Source organism: Xylaria bambusicola, assembly GCF_022495145.1.
Source record: "Xylaria bambusicola strain CBS 139988 unplaced genomic scaffold F5B22scaffold_3, whole genome shotgun sequence".
Lineage (NCBI taxonomy): Eukaryota > Fungi > Ascomycota > Sordariomycetes > Xylariales > Xylariaceae > Xylaria > Xylaria bambusicola.
The window spans coordinates 448,459-466,725 of NW_025953556.1; the positions used below are offsets into that span (position 1 = coordinate 448,459).

Genomic DNA, 18,267 nt, shown 5'->3' on the forward strand with positions numbered 1-18,267 from the left:
TGCGCAAATTACGTGCGCCCCCAAGCACTACTCCGAGAAGTCGTACGCATCCCAAGAAATCATTCGACAGGACGGCGAACGGCCGGGGAATCGCCTGCCGTCCGATATTCACCCCCTCGGAGTGTTCGCCGCCGTAATGATCTTTACGCTCCTTGTTCTCGTGATCTTCTTGATTGCTCAGCTATGGGAACAACAGGGCGCATACCTAGCTCGTGTCAATTTTCTATGTCTCTCAATCGAGAAGGCAGATAGACGCATAGGATGACAGAAATCAAGCAGGAAATGGAATCTATCCAGCGCGTATTAAGGAGTTATTCCGGACAGCTGTAATAGTATATATATTAGGCATTATTTTCCACCAAATTCGTCACATCGTTCAATCAATCAAATTATATACTACGCCATGTTCTGATTGCCTAGTAGAAATGCGATAATCTGATGTGTTGCTCTATTAGCTCAAAGCGACAATAGTACAGCAAAAGCTACACCTCAGCGCGACAAAAAAAAAGCCCGTCTATTCGTAACACTAAGAGAGTCTACCTACCCACCCCAACACAAGACTAACGCCGACAGCGATCGCATCGAAAGGTAGCAACAGTTTCCATAAATAAATTAGGTCAGTCACCAAGGGCGTGGCGCAAACAAGCAGCCATACATGCAAATGGAATGCTACGCTTTCTTATGAAATGGAAATGGCGCCCACGGAACGCTTACAGGAAGAGAGGTTTACAACAGGGTAACAGGGTAACATCCTCAGTATTGCTTGTGCGCATTGCATCAACGAAGGGGGGAGAGGCATTGGGGACGAAATCGAGGGAGAGAGTATTTGAGAAATCACTTGTAAAACATCTGGAACTATCGCAGCTTACTCGTTATCATTACTGCAAAAAATGCATGTATCGACTGTACCCATTTGTTCCTCTGACTCCATCATCCAAGCAACCATAACAGGAACGAGCGCTGTAGCAATACGTTCGACCAAGAATTCGAGCCGGCGAGTAGTATGGGCACCAGTGTTCTCGGCAATCCAGAAAACCTCCATATTTTCGTCTCCGTCGCCAACTATAACCTTTATCTTCTTGAGGTACTGCTGAACCTCGGGGTCGAATCGAGAAGGGTGGGCGGCAATGTATTGATAAGCTCGCTGGTTAGCATCAATGGTAGCACAAAACGCCGCCAAAATGTACGCTTTGTTCCGATTGTCGAATCTGGCGAAGACTCTACTATTTTCTGCCATGACCGCTAACGCTTCATCTACAATTTTCGCAGCATCAGGTCCAGTCTGGTGGATATCGAAACTACGCGGGGTCTGGATGCCATAATGAGAAGCTAGGCGTTCCATTTCTATAAATTTTATGAGCTTTTAAACTTTCCACGCAAAACAATGAACCAAAGGCCGGGGCAGCGTGAACCCTACCGTGATGACAATCTAAGAGGGTGAACAGTTTAGTTTCATGGGGCACGAAGCGGATAATACTCTTTGCACTATATTACAAAGATTAGTAATTATAGAGAGAGGGCAAGTAGGTACTACCCTTAAGATGATACGAACTGTATACACTCTTGCTGAACAATCTTCTAAAAATGATCAACGTAAAGGCAAGGTACCGTGACGACTGGTGCTTCGGGCTTGACCTCTATGAAGCGACAAGTCGTGCATAGACGTCCAGCCGTAATGCTAATCTGATCTTGAGCCTCCAGTCTGGTATGGTAGACCGGTATTTCGGGTGCCATGGCGGGTGATCGACCGTATACGAACGGATGACTGAACAGACGGAGGGGCAGGCAAGTGAGACGGGCGTGCGGGCGGTACGGTCGGCGTAGAAGATACGGGAGTGCCGGCTGCCCGTGCTAGGCACGCAAGTAGGAGAAGTCTGTGTCGTCGATCGCTATCACTGTGAGTCAGTGGAACCAACAAATGGCAAGAATGAAGAGAAAGAGGATTGTACATACGTAAGTAACCGCGAGGTTGAGAGGTAAAGCAGCAGACACGTGGGCGAGCCTACCTACCTAACTACCGAAAGTGCGGCCGAAGAGGAGAGAGAGGCGGAGGCAGCTTGATAGTGGAACTTGACCGCAGCAGTGACGGTACGTGAAATCGTAGTGGCAGTAGCGGAATGGAAGCTTGATGTAACGAAGATGAAGATGCAGAACAGAACAGAACCTCTGAGCTCTGAGAAAACCTTGAAGTGGCGTGGAAGGTTGGAGGTGATGGGGAGGAATGTGAGGGGTAGTGCACTAATCAGTCGAGGAACGCGGAAAAGCAGCGCTCTTGCTGGCTAACTCCCAGGCCATGCGATAGGTACATACAAAATGCGGGGTATAGAACGCGGGGCAATAAAGTAGCAGGCTTCGCGCCTAGTTACAGAACGCGCCCTCTTTACGCGCCCTGGCACTTACTTGTCTTATACGGCCCAGAGGTGAAAAGGACATGCTAAGGCAGAGAGGTAGCTGCATTGCCACAGTGGTTGGGGACGGTACACCCATTGATTTCGAATAGGCCTTACTGTTTTACTTTCTAGGTACAAACAGGAGAGCTCTGCTCACCGATAGCAAGAGATACAAAGTCGCCCAATGGATAGCTAGCAGTCGACGCGACGGAGGCTCAATTGTTCGCTCGGGAGTCAGATAAAGCTCACAGATAATAGGGACTGCTGCTCGCTGGACAAAGTATCTAGGATAGAACGTCTTGATCGTACAGATATGATCCTTTTCAGGAACAGGTTCAAAGTAGACCTGGAAATCACCAAATGACCGATGGTAGTGAGTAGTCAGCGTAATAGCGTTACGTGGCCGGTCAATCTCAGGGCCCTGGATCAATTCTGCAACACCAACATCAAACACGTTTAAGATCGCGAGTACAGATTGTTTAGAGTGATCCTAAGAGGAAAGTTTAGTTGGGGAGAACGTCTGAAGTGAAGATATATACATACTAGTTCGCCACCTTGGTTGACCTTTGTGAGCGAGTGTGGCAGAATATGGGCCACCTCCAGAAACTCCGGGTCATCTGGGTCATTCTCCAGCAGATTCCCCTCGTCGTCTCGAGCGTCGCCGGGCGTATTACGGCGTTCCCACGCCTCGGCATGATCGAATCTTCGCGATATTACACAGCGATGACGGTCACGGATGAGGCAGTCCCTCCGGAGGACTGATGGTCGGGGTCCAGTTCCAATATACTGTTGCCCGCCACGACCTTGTGCTTCTTGCACGGCAGAATGCAACGCTGGTGAAGGCTGCGGAGTCTTCTTTGTAGAAGCTTTCGTTAAGAGACATTATGAGTAACTAGCTAGTATGGCAGCTGGGCTGTAGCAAAGCCTTACCGGGCAGGGAAAAGTTGTTGAAAAGATGATCCCCGAAGTCGAAGAATTTCAAGCGGATATCTTCAAAACTGATATCAAACTTTATTTCCACTAATCCGGATATCGACGGCTTAGAAAAAGGCGCGTGGGAAGTGATCTCCAGATTGTGAAGAAAGCAAATATATATAGATGTAACGAACAAGCCGAGCACGACTGAACTCTCCCTGCGTCAGCCCGGTGTCGAAGTACTCGCAAATGCTGTAGAATCTACGACTGCCATGGTCGCGCAGCTCTGTCTCCAAGAGTGGTTCTGGAGAAAAGTTGATACCGTTTTCAAGCAATGATTAATGGCGGTGAAGCGGCAATGCCATTTTGCCTGGACCCTCTGGAAAGGTGCGGGGAGAGGGATAGGTAGGAACGTTTAAAAGGTCAACTAGCACTAGGAAAAGCAGGAAAGCAACACCAACGTCAATAGACTTATAAGTGAAGAATCCAAGCTAAATCTCAACCTGACGAGATATGATGCTACTTAAGTGTGCATTGATTGGCTCATTTATACTCCATTTCAGCCACACTCTTTATCTGTGGCCCGCTAACACTGATGTGGCTTGAAGATGAATCTATGCTGCCTGCCCTACTGAACTTTTATTAAGTATCCGAAAACGAGCTAACTATAAGAAAAAGAAGTGAAATATAAAATATGCGACCTAACACTCGAGAATAATCTCTTACTCGTAACCCACGTTACTCTGGAAACGCTGCTAGTATAAGCATAATGTTATAGTCAACACCGCTTTCGCTGTTATAGTTCAATGCTTTATCCTTGTCACTTCTTCTTCCTAGTATTATACTTTTGCCGCTTATAGTAAGAAATCTAAGCATTATGTACACATGTCTTAGGTAAGTTCAATTAGATGATCACGTGTCCCAACCAACGCTCCTGAAAAGATATCTCTGATCTGTTTCGCAGAGTCTGCCGAAGCGTGGTATTTCTTGACCCGTTTAACCGAGCTATCCAATACCGGAGCATGCCTTTTCTTCTCCCTAGCTCTTGATGCCGTCCAAGAAAACGGATATTCTCCGACTCGGTCAGCCTTGTCATCGGCTATGACAGCCAGAAGACCTGACCCTTTAGGGGTTAATAGTAAAAAGAGAAGACGATCTCACTTCCTTAGGTCACGTACCCAGGCGTCACAATCCCACATGACCCAGTAGTCGATCACGCCGCTCCCTTTGTTTTTAGCTGGTCCTTCACGGTTTATGAACAGTGCTATGCCTTTGCTTTTTTGGACAAGTCTTGCAAAGCCCTTCGTCGGCCCCCAGATACCGTAAACCGCAAGGCTTGTACCGAGGATTAAAAGGAGATCGATATCGAGACATAGGTCATGCTATATGATCTCCGAAATCGAGTCAGCTCGTTATATAAGAGTATGTTTAGCTGGAGGAGCCCTGGCTTGATTCGGCCTCCCCTTATCGTCGTTTTGGGACAGGCAGATATTTATTTGTGCTCTTTTTTAGTTTTGCGATAGATTGACTTGAAACTTTCAATTTACGACTTTCTTACGGCTACAAAGATATCCGTTAAAACCTACTTATAGTATGCTTATCTTTCTTAAGAAAGACATCCCGACTTGCCAGAACAAGAGGTCAATATTGCACCATGTCTTGCAAGCGTCCACCTCGGTCGCCTATAATTATTCCGCCTCACTTAGCAAGCCAGACTCCTCACACCGAATAGAACGGTAGCAATTTATATCACAGTCACTCTTTTGACAGCAATGCTTGCGGCAACATGGGCACCTCCGCCCCTGATGTTCCCGTGCCCTCTGTAAACATTGCTTGCAAAACACATGCCCTGCCCTTATGGTTAGATATAGGCTTCAGTCCTAGGTATTGCTCATTGGCTCACCACAGCTCTGCGGCCTTGTAGGCCATCGTAATACATCCTGGCAGAGGACACAGGGGTCGAAAATGCCATAAACACGAAGAGACTCCTGCTGGCCAAGATGCGCATGCCCACTGGCATTGCAGACACTGGTTCTCTGGGCAGGGGCGCATATATCACAAAAGAGCTATTATATATGATCAGCCCGACTGATGCGCACGGTTTATCGTATGCGGAGTGTGGGGAAGAAATAGGACTCACACATCCACAGCGGCTATATACAGTGGTATGAGACTCCTCGAGGATTCCCTGGCACTTGCGGCAACGTGGCCCAGGCTGCGTTAGGTCGATAATGGTCTGATCGCCGCGAGACGTAGTTGCCTCAACAGGAAAGGGAACAGATCCCCTTGTAAGACGCCCAATATCCATCTCACGCACCAAGTCGTCTAGGGTGCGGTCCAGCATGGCCGCCAAGGAATTTCTCGATTGCTCTAGAACTTGGGCAGATCTTCTCGTGTAATCCACGAGTTGGTCGACAAAGAAACGAACTGGGTCGGGATGATCACCGATAACTCGTAAGGCGTCGTCTCGCTGCTGTTGAACCGCCCTCAGCTGTTGGGACACCCAACAGCGCATGACTGCCTCTACCGCTGCCTCGCTAACGTTGTTACCGTTATGGTGACGGTCAGGAATGTGGCTTGCCATATCGAGAGGGATGCTAGGCTGCGGATGAAAAGAAGGTTCAAAAAAGGGTTTGTGGATGGGAGCTTAAAAACAGTATAGGGTCAAGTCAAGACGGTAGAGGACATAGGGTTTATAATTGTCCTCTATCAGGAGTTGGTATCTCTGGAGTGAAGCTGGGTTATAGGAGGTTCACAGGTAGGCAGCAGATAAGTAGAATGGAAGGGTAAGGGTTCAGTAATATTGATTCTTGAGCCTCTCTTTCTGTAGAATGGGCGTAGCCTCTCCTTTTATATCCAATTTCTAACGAAGCACTGGCTTCGAAGCGGCTATCTAGCTAGGGTGACCGATTACCCTTACATCCTCCTCCTCAGCATGCGGCCACTCCAGACTAACAGGCACAATGCATACTGAGGCCTCCTATCGTTGAACATACCGGTTCAAGAATTGGCCTTGCTTACGACGCATGCCGTTGTCAGGAGGCCTTTCTCGCTTAACGCCCATCAACGGAGAGGGTCCCTAGCAAATCAAACGGCCAAAGCCGCACGTTTTACAGGAAATGTAAGGGGCTAAGCCTGCGGCGTTGCCGTTATCAGCTTCAGATGTGCCCTCTCTTCTGCGACCTCCTTTCGGCTGCAAAAAGGAGGCCGTCATGTGCTTATGAGTCCTACCATCTGATAGGTTAAGGATAATGCGAGGTAACGGTGAGCCCTCCCAAGGACACGATGAAACGTTAAGTTGGCCAACATTACGGGTGAGGCAGACCGCTCATGATAACGATCTTGACGAAGACTGGGTACGATCATCGTACGCGCCGTGATAACAAGCCTGCGCCTCCCAAAGCACTACGTAGTTCCTATGGAGAAAAGGGAGAGGCTGGATCACAAGGTTGTGCATGACTTTGATTCAGGGGTTCAGGAGGAGTATACTCTAGGGACAGCGGTAAAAGCGAGGAGGTAATAGGCTGGCCATAGACGTGTTGGTCCAGAAGGCCAGGAGTTTCATCGTGGATAGTGAGAAGCGATAAACGATTGGGGGAGAGAGCGGAGGGTAGGTTCAGGGAAGTAGGAACGACTTCCTAGGAAGTCGGTATGGCCGAGAGAAGGATAGACTGGCCACAGACTGTCGGTTCAAGGGATGTGGACTATCTTCATTGATAGTCAGCAGAGGTGGGGAGACGGTAAACCATGAGCGGATAGGATTCGTGGAACTGAGAGTGACTTCCTAGGAAGTCGGTACAGCAGAGAGGATGATAGGCCAATAAGGGAGTGTTGGCTCTAAGCAAGAAAGGGGCAGTGACTTCCTAGGAAGTCAGGAGAAAAGGGATTGTGACGTGGCAAGGCATACTACGTTACGATGTGCCATGTTCGAGACAGAGAGCTTGGGGTTTCTGGTGACTCAGAGGCTATAAAGCGCCTGCCTTCCTCTAGATAATGTGTTGACCTTTTCTTCCCTCCCATCTATTCTTTTTTCCAAGTGAGCACGAACAAAACACTACACTTTTCCAAACTCTATAACCCGCCCCCTATCTAAAATAACGATGGCCACCCCTTGTAAAATACACAGATGGACCGCCCCCAGCACACCTGAAGTTGAACGCCTCACTCCTGACCGACTGGCCGACAAATATAGGGCTGGCAGTGAATCACTTGATTCCAATACGGCCCAAACTGTGGTCTCCTTATTACGCCTTCCAGTAGTTCTTACTGAGCTTCTTCATGTTTCCAGCGAGCTCGTGGATACAGAGACCTTGAGCTTATTTTTATCTCAGCGCCCTTTTTCTGATAGGTACCAACTCCTAGATGTACTCGAGAAACTTTACCAATGTTGCGGCAATCTATGCGCAGACAGCCAGAAGACACCTAGAAGCACACCAACACCGCTTTTTAAGAGCAGCAACGAGCCTGAAAAACGTGTTGAAAGCCAGCCAGGCTATTCTAACAAGGTCCAACACGTCGATTCGGAATCCAACAGTATAGCCGCTAGTAGTGATCACCAGCCCAAAGACGAGCTCGAGAATGATTTCATAAACAATACGCCATCTCCTGTTGAATTTGAAGAACATATGTTGGATCCTAACACTAAAGCTGCCTACGAGAACCTAAGACCACATGAGCTTAGGGACCAAGGTTTTATAAATCCTGTCGCTATACAGAAGGATTGGGATATTAGTCCGAAATATGAGATCGACAGCATGTTCAGATGTGAATCGATAGCAGCTCCTTCTTCTGGAACAGAGGATTCTGCTCAATCTGAGCTTGTACGGGAGACGATCGAGAACCCAAGCACTGCGAGAGAGCTTCCGGTAACACAACTACGAACTCCTTTGAAGACTCCTTTGAAAACTCCTTTGAAGACTTTAAAACGCCACGATATACTGGCACCAGAAGATAACCCAACCACAAGCTATGATCAACCTATTCAGCGAATGATAGAGCAATCTGCTACCGAATTTGCTAGGTCTAGCCTGGAGGAAATCGAACAATTGCAGTTTCCTATGGACTCGATAAAAACCTACAAGAGCCTCCTTGGTGCTTTGAAAGCAACACATCAAGTACGAGCCACATGGTCGAGCGGCTTGGAATGGAGTTCTATCGTGGAATCGGGATTTGCCGAACGACACAAGAGCTCTATTCGCTATGCCTTGACCGCGATTACGTTTGCTCGATGGCACCGTGGCCAAGCCGATCTCCTATCTTCGTTATCTCCCACAGAGGCGGCGCAAGAAGTCTCCAGCAGGATCCTCGGACCAGTACCCAAAGACGCAGGCGAGAAAAGGGCGCGAGAGATTCGTCGCAAAAGACTTGCTACTCATTTAACGAGGGGTAGAATTTGGGATGAACTGGTGTCTACATTAGGCTTTGGTATTCTTTTTAGGGATGCGTGGTAGGTTCAGTACTTGGTCCGTTTAAACATAGCTTGCTAATTTTCCCGCAGGAATCTTGCCAAATCTAAAAAGCATGTCATAAAGGGCTTGATCTCTCAGCTTGAACATGACCTAAAAAAGATGGATATTCTTAAGCTCTTACAAAAGCAGATGGATGAGCTTTTAGAGACCGGACGGACAGACCCTGTCGCTTTTAAGCAAGCTCTAGAGGGCCAGGAATTACTCGGTACCTCAGGGCAGACCTCTGATATTTCTAAAGCAGTGATCTCGCTTCAAAGAGATATAAAAATTTCAGCACCTAGCAACATGCTTCTGGTTAAGAGCACCGAATTCCGTTTTAACATCAAAACACTTGATCGGCTAAACGGAACAGAATGGTTCAACGACGAGCTTATCCTGCTCTGTTTGCATTTGGCTGATAAACTACCATATGTTCGCGTTGGCTTTTCTGTTCCCGTCCACCAACAGGATCGACCGAGAAAGATGGTAGCGAAGCCATTCGAGAGGGCCGCGCGGGTCATCGAGGAATGGAAGAAGGCGGAACCGGATCATAGCCTTGTATGCTTTTTCCCACTTTTTCAGCATGGAGATCACTTTAGCCTCCTTGAAGTGAACTACAGAGATAATGCAATTTATCACTATGATTCACTTAGGAAAGGGATCCGCACAGAGATCAAGGTAAAAAATACCCCAGAGCTTTTATACTTCTTACTAGCCAATACTAATTTTATGGTAGAAAGCATGCAAAGATCAATTTCCCGGATTGCAATATGTTGAGCAGGTTTGTGTGTTATTCTATCAAACAGTGTTCCGTACTAACCATAATAGACGGCTCCCCATCAACTTGATACTTTCAGTTGTGGCCCATTGGTCGTTACATCTGCGTACTACCGTATGCTAGGCCGAACAGTTGTCTCTAGAGATGTTACGCTCCCAGATGCTACAGCGATAAGGGCTGCTGCTTTGAGTCTGATAAGAACGGCCTGGCATGACAATATTTTAATCCCGGTAGAACAGTCTACGGGAAGGAAACGAACGGGCGAGTCAGTTCACCAGAGGCAAGGGAAACGGCAGAAGACGGATAAACCGGCCGAAGTTGAAAACCTAACTATCTAGAGACGCGATGGACTACCCAGAGATACAAGACACTGCCTAGAGACACATAAACCCAAAGGCGACGGCCGTGACAGCAAATAAGGACCAGACCTGCTGAACTAGAGCATTCTTCCCCGGACCGGTTGATACTGTAGGCGACAGGATCGGCGTTGTACCTGTCTTGAAAGACACTGTACTCCCTGCGCTAGCTGGGGTGTTGAACGACAGGCTGAGCGGTGTACCCGTCCTGAGAGAGACTGTACTATTCCGCCCCGAACTAGTCGTGGGCGATGGAATTGGTAGCGTGCCCATCTTGAAAGACCTAAAAGAGGCCGTATTGTTCCACGTTGAATGTGTCGGGGTTGTCCCGAGCAAGCTGGTCTTGGGGGAGGAGGTTACAGGCGGGGCAGTCCCAGGGAGCGGGGTGCAGAGCTGTGCAGTAGTAGTGACGAGAGTGATTTGGGAAATGGTTTTGGTGATAGTTTGGACTGATGGTTCGGTTGATATGAGTGGTGGGCTGCTTGCGTGACTGCTAGGGTCCCCCGTGTGGGGTAGGCTCGTGGCGGCTTGGCTGGTAGTAGTTGGCGATGGCGAAAGCCAGTGGTCGTCGAGTGGACTAGTCCTTGTTCCGATCTCAACCTCTAAATTAACTGTCCCAGCTGCGGAGATATCCAAGCCAGGGATGCCCAGGACACCCATTGTCAAGTACACGAAGATGAAAAGAAGCATATTTGTCTCAGATGTAAAAGCAGTTACTGGAAAGCCATCCTGGAAAGTATTCTTGCCATGATTGAAATGGGCCTTGATAAATAACAATGTTCCAGAGCTGGCCGATTCTAGACACCTAGTCTAGTAGTGTCTGTTTCTTAACCATTCTAAAAATAGCATGCGGGTTTGGCTGCGATCAGCCTTGTACGGAATCGGCCTCTAGGAAGGGAGTCAACAACGCATCTATCCGACAGCCTTTAAAAATATGGCAAGTCGGCAAAAGCCGCTGCAACAGAATGTAAGGTTAAGCGTTTGTTCGTTTGTTCGCATCAGTTCAATACCTATACCCACAACAAATTGCATCAATATTCCACCTGCTGCCGCAATGTCTCTCCGTTTTCTCCACGAGCTGAACAACGCAAGTACCACTCCACAGCCAGGCAGTAGATGGCGACCGGAAGAAGACGAGAAACTTGTAAGGCTTCTGGCTTGGGGCAGTACCTGGGCAGCAATCAGCAATGCGCTCCCGGGGCGAAGTCAAACGAGCTGCATGATGCACTATCGCCAAACCTTGGCTCATCGAATGCGGCTCGGCTTAAATCCGGTTGTTCAAACATATGCCCGGTACGTTGCAACCAGTCATTGGAATACCAGACAGCTGACATGATGGTTTAGACACCGAGCGCGAATCTGGGAAGACATCGGCAAGGAATTATCGGTCTCGGCGGATGAAGCAGAGACCATGTTTCTGTACCTATGCCGGGAAAGCCCGACCATGTTGCAGAAAAACGGAACACTGCCTCCTATAGCTAGTCAAACGAATGAGGAAGTAGCTTATCGCTTAGCTCGGAACACGCCTCAGATCAAAAAAGAACCCTTAGTAATGGAAGACCCAGGGGAGGAAATGCTTTGGGAGATGCAGTAAATATGCTCATAGAAAATGTTCCTAGCTTTAAGAACAAAATTAGTAACTTATCTTTTATTCTTTTTTTACTATAGCAACTTTAAAATGATTTTTAAATTATTTGCATATGCTTTTCTTATAGAAGTATAAAAATTAAGCAAGTGTAACGAACTAGTGCTGAGAAAACGGTGGGTAAATGCTGCTACAGCTCAGTACGTGGCCGCGAGTTATGCGTCCGACACTGGCTAGCGCGAGCGTGAAAAGACCCGATAGCGTGCATACTAGCGAAGCGCATACCTAAGGGAAGAATTCTGTAAACAGAGATGAAAGAATAGCTTTTAGTATATACGACTTACATTACGTACCAGTACGAGCTTGGAACAGGGACCAGTACGTTATTTGGACTAGTACGGCTTGTATCAAGGACTGGTACGATATTCGAACCATTACGACCACAGGCCCAGTACTAGTACGGCTTGGACCAGTACAGGCTCGGATCAGTCCAAGTTTCGTACCAGTACGGGTTCCAATCACGGACTGGTACGGTATTCGAACTAGTACGGACTGGGACCCCGTACCAGTACCATCTGCGACCGGTACGGTTGTGGACTCCGTTCCAGTACGACCCGGGACCAGTACAGCGTGGAGCCCGTACCAGTACCATCTTGGACCAGTGCGGTCTAGGACCAGTACGGGTGTAAGCTCTGGACTAGTACGAAATCTAGACCAGTACGGCATGGGACCACGGACTGGTACGATATCCGAACTAGTACGGTTGTCGGCTCCGTACCAGTACGATCCCAGATCAGTACGACCTTGGAACAGCACGGATTAGGACCACGTACTGGTGCGAACCCAGACCAGTACGACTCGAGACTAGTACAGCCTTGGATGGCGGACCAGTACGTGCCCAACCCACCGACTGGTACGATACCCGTACCAGTACGGCACTAGACCAGTACAGCTATGGACCCCGTACTAGTACGTCCTCAGACTGGTACGTGCTCGCAGTACGGACTAGTACAAGATTTGGACCAGTACAGTCATCTGCGCCGTGCCAGGCTCGGATCGCCTATAGATTAGCACCCCGTACTAGCACAGCTTCGCACTACGTACTAGTACGAGATTTGGGCCAGTACGACCTTGGACTGGTACAGGAGACAGGAGACCGGCCCCTTACGGGATCCGCCAATGCCTTTTCAGAACGAGCTTGAGAAGCGAGGCACTTGCCTTGTGAAAGAAAGAGGTTCTTCAGCCGCACAACAACCGTTGCGAAACCATGCCTCACAATCTATCGACAACCACCGCCCTCAGCACTCTTTTTATGGTTCAGGAGGAGTCATTCTAATACTACTTTATTTTTTTGCTCTTAAAGTCTATCCTTACAAAGACGCCTGGCTAGCCTGCCCTGCGTGCGATGGCCGAGTTAGATCCTGAGCTCTATACTGTCGCATGGCTCGCACCACTTGAGATCGAGGCACAAGCTGCATTGCATATGTTGGATAAAAGGCACCAAGGTAGATTTCCCATGGGCCGCGGCGATGACTATGTGTTCCAAGCTGGTGAGATGTGTGGACATTATGTCATAGTTGCAACCTTTCCGGCAGGTCAAGAATACGGCACGGGCTCCGCTGCCGTCCTCGCCAGTCAAGTCAAGAAGTTCTTCCCCAAGCTCTGGTTCGGCCTGTTGGTCGGCGTTGCCGCCGGCCTCCCCAATCTCACGCAAAGTCCACCGCGCGATATCCGTCTAGGTGACGTTCTCGTCGGTCTCTCTACGGGTGAAAGTGCGGGCCTCATAGCCTACGACTGGGGGAAAGAGACCGCAAAGGACGGGTTTCAACTGCTGCGCTTCGGACACGTATTGGCCGACACAGAAACTGTTGTCCGATCGGCGATCGGTAGCATTAAACTCAAAGCACTAAAGGATGCAGAAGCGTTCTTGCCGTACTATAAGACAATTAAATACAAAGAGCACTCCAGTGGCACGTTTGTTGACCTTGGACAAGAGCGAGATAAGCTCTACCTAGTTGACAATAGCGGGACCGAGCGACTAATAGAACGGGAGAGGCGACCGGATGATATGCGCACTCGAGTATAGTACGGACCGATAGGATCAGGAGAGAAGCTGATAAAGAATGCCTAAAAACGGAATGAGCTGAGAGACAAGCACGGCATCATCGGTTTAGAGATGGAGGCAGCTGGAACTATAAACCGCATTCCCGTCGGCGTCATTCGGGGAGCCTGCGACTATGGAGATGAACATAAGAATAAGGAATGGCAGCCATACGCTGCGGCTATAGCTGCTGCCTATGCCAAGGTGCTCTTGTCTAAGATTCCGCCGAGAACTAAGAAGCGTAGATTCGACGTTAAAGATCCTGCTTCATTTATGGATAACAAACGCAAGAAGCACCGTGGCTGCGAAGAGGTTTCTGAGGCATCTAGCAGCAATGGACGACCGACACAGTCCATCCCTCGAGGACAAGGCATTCAACAGACAGGTGAGAACTTCTCGGTCGGGAGGGACCTGAATTCCTTAGCCTCTCTACCAGATATGACCTGGCATATAGTATTGTCCGTAGCTGATTTGATGCTTTAGTTCCAGACGATCTATGGGAAGAGTTCTTGGGAGACCTTTACGAAAGCAACCCCTGTACCGACATGTGCCGCATCGAGAACGATAAGGGCAGCTTTCTAAAAGACTGCTTTTCTTGGATTCTTGAGGATCCTTAATTAAAGGATTGGCAGGATAACCGAGACACTCAACTTCTATGGATAAAAGGCGATCCCGGCAAAGGAAAGACAATGCTAATGATCGGCCTCATTAACGGAATAACAGATCAACTAAAACGTTACAAGTCCTATGCGTTCTTCTTTTGTCAAAACATAGAGCCGCATTTTAATAACGGCGTATCGGTACTTCGAGGTTTTATCTGGAAGCTTTTAAGTAAGAACCTTACCTTAAGCTGTTACATCCTGGCCGAATACTACTTTGCAACTAAGGACAAGCGCAAGGCTTTGTTTAAGTTAAACTTGAACAAATTTTTTATTCTAAAGACGATGCTCTTTGCAATACTAAAAGATAACGGCTTTAAAGCGATTTATCTTTTAGTAAACGCATTGGATAAATGTGACGAAGATTCGGACAAACTCGTGGAGTGGATTGCTAATAACGCGGCTAACCCCTAATCCAAGGCAAAGTAGCTCGTATTAGGTCGCTTTACTATAAAACTTGACCGGACTTTAAAACCAAAGCACTACTAAAAAAAACTTATTCTAGAACTGAACAACGAGCATATATCTTAAGCGGTAGCTTTATTTATCGAATAAAAGGTAGATAGTTTAGCGAATAAAGCTAGATACAGCGAAGAACTCAGAAGCACGGTCCAAATAACGTTGGAGAAAAAGGCCAAATTAACGTTTCTTTAGGCCGCCTTAGTGTGCAAACACCTGAAAGGAGTTGCAAAGTTTACAATTATAACGGAACTCGACAAATTCCTACCTGGATTGCCATCCCTCTATGAAAGAATAATGCAACTGATTAAAAGGCAAAGCAGCGTTATTAATAAGCCCTGCAAACGGATCCTTTGCGCTACTACTATCGCCTATAGCCCGCCAACACTTAACGAAATTGCCCCAATAGCAGGGCTCGATGAATAGTTAATCGAAGACATTCGCGAGCTCGTAAGCCTCTGCAGCTCGTATATAATCCTCCAAAAGAAGACGATCCGTTTTGTACACCAGTCCGCTAAAGACTACCTCAACGGTATTACTGAATTCTTTCCGGGTAGATGTGAACAAGAACATGGCCGAATAGTAAAGCGCTCTTTGCAAGCTATGTCCAAAACCTTGCAGCGGAATATCTACGGCTTACACCATCTTGGACTTTTAATCGGCGAAATCGAAACACCAGAACCCAATCCGTTAGCAGCCATACGGTACTCCTGCGTCTACTGGATCAGCCATTTCTGCGATGCCTACAACCGTAGCCGTCCTGAGGTCGAGACTATCGGCCAGTTCCTTCGAGAGAAGTTCCTCTACTGGCTCGAGGCTTTAGGTCTTATTTAGCACATAGGAGACGTTATTCTTTCGATAACAAGACTAAAGAGCTTACTAAGAGTCAGTCTCTATAGCGCTATACTTAAGAATGAAACTGATCAGTATAGGAACAATCATACTATAGCGAATTACTAGATCTTGTCCAGGACTCACGCCGGTTCCTTCTCCAGAATAGATGGGTAATTGAGAATGCTCCACTCCAGGCATACGCATTAGCTCTTATATTCAGTCCGGTCAACTGCCTAATGCGGAAGATATTTGAGAAAGAGGCGGAATGGATAAAGACAAAACCTGTAGTAGCAAGCGCCTGGAGTTCTTGTTTGCAAACGCTCAAGGGCCATAGCGGTTGGGTCTGGTCGGTTATATTCTCTCATGACTCGAAGCTATTGGCATCGGGGTCAGATGACAAGACCATCAAGATTTGGGATGCGGCAACGGGATCCCTCCAACAAACGCTCGAGGGCCATAGCCCTACAGTACAAATCATGTCATTCGAAGATACCGGCTTATATCTAGATACCAACATCGGCCGTATTGATCTAGCTGCTAAGACAAAGAAAATCCAATCGTTACTTCAAATTCCGCAACCAGATCAAACTCAGCAAGCACAATACTATGGTTACGCCTTAAGCCGCGATAGATCCTGGATTACCTGGAACAAACATAACGTGCTGTGGCTTCCGACCAGCTACCGGCCTTCTATCTACTCCATTTCGTCTTTTGCGTCATCATCAACGCTGTCGACGATTACAAGGATTGGCCTCGGTTATGATTCGGGGAGGGTGGTGGTGATTGGGCTCTTGGGTTCGGGGCCGTTATAAGTTTCGGAGCTATAGAAAAACCCTATTCCACAAGATCCACTGGCTTTTGAAAGAATGTATATAGTACCGCGTATTGCTCTGATCCCTCTCTCTTTCTCTTTCTTTTTTTTATAACTTTGTTAATAGAAGGTCGTAGGGGTTCGTGTTAATATATATTCTTATTCTTCCGCGTTAGAGTTGCGTGTAGCGATTTTTGCGATTTCTAGAAGTATCTATGACGTAGTCTACACTTTGTATAACCTGGCTCCTTTCTTTTGAAGTGGATGCAAGACCTTCCTAGTAGATCGCCTTGGAAAAGTTATATCCATTATAGCAATGAATTTTCTAATTTATTTATTATTATTTGCTCATGGGCTAAGTCAACCATTTAACCTTAGCGCGTAACTAACAACATTTATAAAAAAGATTTCTACGATATAGGTACTAACGTCCTGGCATGCCTTGTCTTGGAAACTGGTACTGAACTCTATGTCATGGAGATGGTAGGGCTTAGCACCCGCTATGCGCCGTCTCTGGCGCTGCATGTAAGAGCCTGTACTTGAAGAAGCAGCGTGATCTGATTAACCGGTCTTTACAAGGCAGAACAACTAAAAACGAAGAAGCTGGCCAGGACTCCCCCGCGTTGCTAGTTGGTGGACAGTGCTCACTAAGCCTTACCAACATCTGACATTAACTGACCTACTCTTAGATCTTCCTTCTAGATGACAGCTATGTCTGCCTATACTTTACTGGCTCTTAGGGAGACTACCATTGACCTCGAGTTGTTTTTCTGGGTTTTATTCTGGACTTGTGTTCATTACGACAGAAAGGGCCATGGCCAAGAGACTGATTTTACCAAATGGAATGAAGTAGACACAAAGACATTAGCCGGTCTTAAGAAAGCAGTAATTGATGATGAGAAGGACTTCATTTACATAGCAAACGAATACTTCAGACTACTATAAGCCCTTGATCCCCTGGGTCGATAAGTTGCGAAAAGTAGTGTTCCCTAATAGCAAAAGATAGCAACAAGCAGATAAGACTCTTTATTTACAAGTGACGCAAATCCTTCATGGCGCCCAGAACGATCCCCAAATCTAGTAATAGCAGATTAATAAATGCCTTTTTATACGCTACTGTACTTGAGAATTCTAAGCGTCTACTCCACTAAATCAGACTTGATTATATCGAGCAGTTTATATTCTATGTGGGTAAATAAACGTGAATTTAAATAAAAAAACAACGCGCGTCGACAAGTGGTTGCTTAATATAAACTAATCTAAGGGCAATGCTGGCAACCGTCCACTGTACCAACATCCGTTTTAGAGTAGTGTAGGAACCACGGCCGTAGCTATGCGCTTAACCAAGAACTTGAGCCGACGAGTTGTAGCCGTTTGAGTGTTGTCGGCAACCCAGTTGCACTCCCACACGTCTCCTGCCGGGTTCGTGAGCTCGATCTTGACCATCTTTATATGCTGCTGAGCCTCGGCGCCGAATTGGTCGGGCAAGGCCTCCACGGCCTGGAACGCGCGCTGGTGACAATCGATTGTGTAGCAGTACATGGCTAGGAGGTAGGCCCTATCTTTCTCAGACGGCCTGGCGATCGTAGTCGTATTCCTGGCAATTACCTCGAGGGCTCGATTATTCGTCTGCGAAGCCTCGGGACCCGTCTCGTGTATGTTGAAATGTGAAGGGGTCTGGAGTCCGTAGTGGGTGGCGAGGGCTTCTATCTCTGTGGCTGCTCTTAGCATTCCATCCTTAACACCAGTTAGGCAGCAGAAGCACTACAAGACTTACGGCCTACGGTATTAAGCAAGGCCGACATCAGAGTCTCGGGGGGGGGGGGGGGGGGGGGGGGGTGGTTTACTTTGGGATTTTGGACAATTTAAAGTGGATACACACGACAGAAAAACAAAAAACCAGTTGAAGTGTGGAGACAAAGGACAAAGCAA

General features: G+C 47.6%; 6 protein-coding genes across 6 annotated transcripts; 4 read left to right on the plus strand and 2 right to left on the minus strand.

Annotated features, from left to right (window-relative positions):
• Positions 1–1,254: 1,254 nt before the first annotated feature.
• On the minus strand, positions 1,255–5,234 carry F5B22DRAFT_633225 (uncharacterized protein; the record flags this gene model as incomplete). The annotated part of the gene is made up of 7 exons (XM_047976810.1): positions 1,255–1,309; positions 1,553–1,578; positions 2,548–2,811; positions 2,934–3,193; positions 3,321–3,399; positions 3,500–3,572; positions 5,209–5,234. The coding sequence occupies 7 exons, from the start codon at positions 5,232–5,234 to the stop codon at positions 1,255–1,257; spliced, it is 783 nt and encodes a 260-aa protein (XP_047835191.1).
• Positions 5,235–7,346: 2,112 nt separating this feature from the next.
• F5B22DRAFT_255877 (uncharacterized protein) lies at positions 7,347–9,886 on the plus strand. Its single transcript, XM_047970042.1, has 4 exons — positions 7,347–8,751; positions 8,803–9,430; positions 9,489–9,533; positions 9,581–9,886. The coding sequence occupies exons 1-4, from the start codon at positions 7,406–7,408 to the stop codon at positions 9,866–9,868; spliced, it is 2,307 nt and encodes a 768-aa protein (XP_047835192.1). The 5' UTR covers positions 7,347–7,405; the 3' UTR covers positions 9,869–9,886.
• F5B22DRAFT_255874 (uncharacterized protein) lies at positions 9,887–10,698 on the minus strand. Its single transcript, XM_047970041.1, has one exon. The coding sequence runs from the start codon at positions 10,574–10,576 to the stop codon at positions 9,905–9,907; it is 672 nt and encodes a 223-aa protein (XP_047835193.1). The 5' UTR covers positions 10,577–10,698; the 3' UTR covers positions 9,887–9,904.
• A 242-nt stretch (positions 10,699–10,940) lies between these two features.
• F5B22DRAFT_657092 (uncharacterized protein) lies at positions 10,941–12,673 on the plus strand (the record flags this gene model as incomplete). The annotated part of the gene is made up of 4 exons (XM_047980016.1): positions 10,941–11,179; positions 11,231–11,476; positions 11,844–12,156; positions 12,230–12,673. The coding sequence occupies 4 exons, from the start codon at positions 10,941–10,943 to the stop codon at positions 12,671–12,673; spliced, it is 1,242 nt and encodes a 413-aa protein (XP_047835194.1).
• Positions 12,674–12,876: 203 nt separating this feature from the next.
• Positions 12,877–14,189, plus strand: F5B22DRAFT_657097 (purine and uridine phosphorylase; the record flags this gene model as incomplete). Its single annotated transcript, XM_047980017.1, has 3 exons — positions 12,877–13,551; positions 13,615–13,957; positions 14,056–14,189. 3 exons carry the CDS (start codon positions 12,877–12,879, stop codon positions 14,187–14,189), a joined length of 1,152 nt encoding a protein of 383 aa, XP_047835195.1.
• Positions 14,190–15,293: 1,104 nt separating this feature from the next.
• Positions 15,294–16,336, plus strand: F5B22DRAFT_641992 (uncharacterized protein; the record flags this gene model as incomplete). The annotated part of the gene is made up of 2 exons (XM_047978060.1): positions 15,294–15,513; positions 15,651–16,336. The coding sequence occupies 2 exons, from the start codon at positions 15,294–15,296 to the stop codon at positions 16,334–16,336; spliced, it is 906 nt and encodes a 301-aa protein (XP_047835196.1).
• Between the last annotated feature and the right edge of the window lie 1,931 nt (positions 16,337–18,267).

Excerpts from the sequence above, each read along its gene's own strand:
- F5B22DRAFT_255877 (XM_047970042.1), top strand. The coding sequence starts at position 7,406 with ATGGCCACCCCTTGTAAAATACACAGATGGACCGCCCCCAGCACACCT. Across the intron at positions 9,431-9,488 it reads GGATCCGCACAGAGATCAAG|AAAGCATGCAAAGATCAATT; the intron begins GTAAAAAATACC and ends ATTTTATGGTAG. Across the intron at positions 9,534-9,580 it reads GATTGCAATATGTTGAGCAG|ACGGCTCCCCATCAACTTGA; the intron begins GTTTGTGTGTTA and ends TAACCATAATAG.
- F5B22DRAFT_255874 (XM_047970041.1), bottom strand. The coding sequence starts at position 10,576 with ATGCTTCTTTTCATCTTCGTGTACTTGACAATGGGTGTCCTGGGCATC.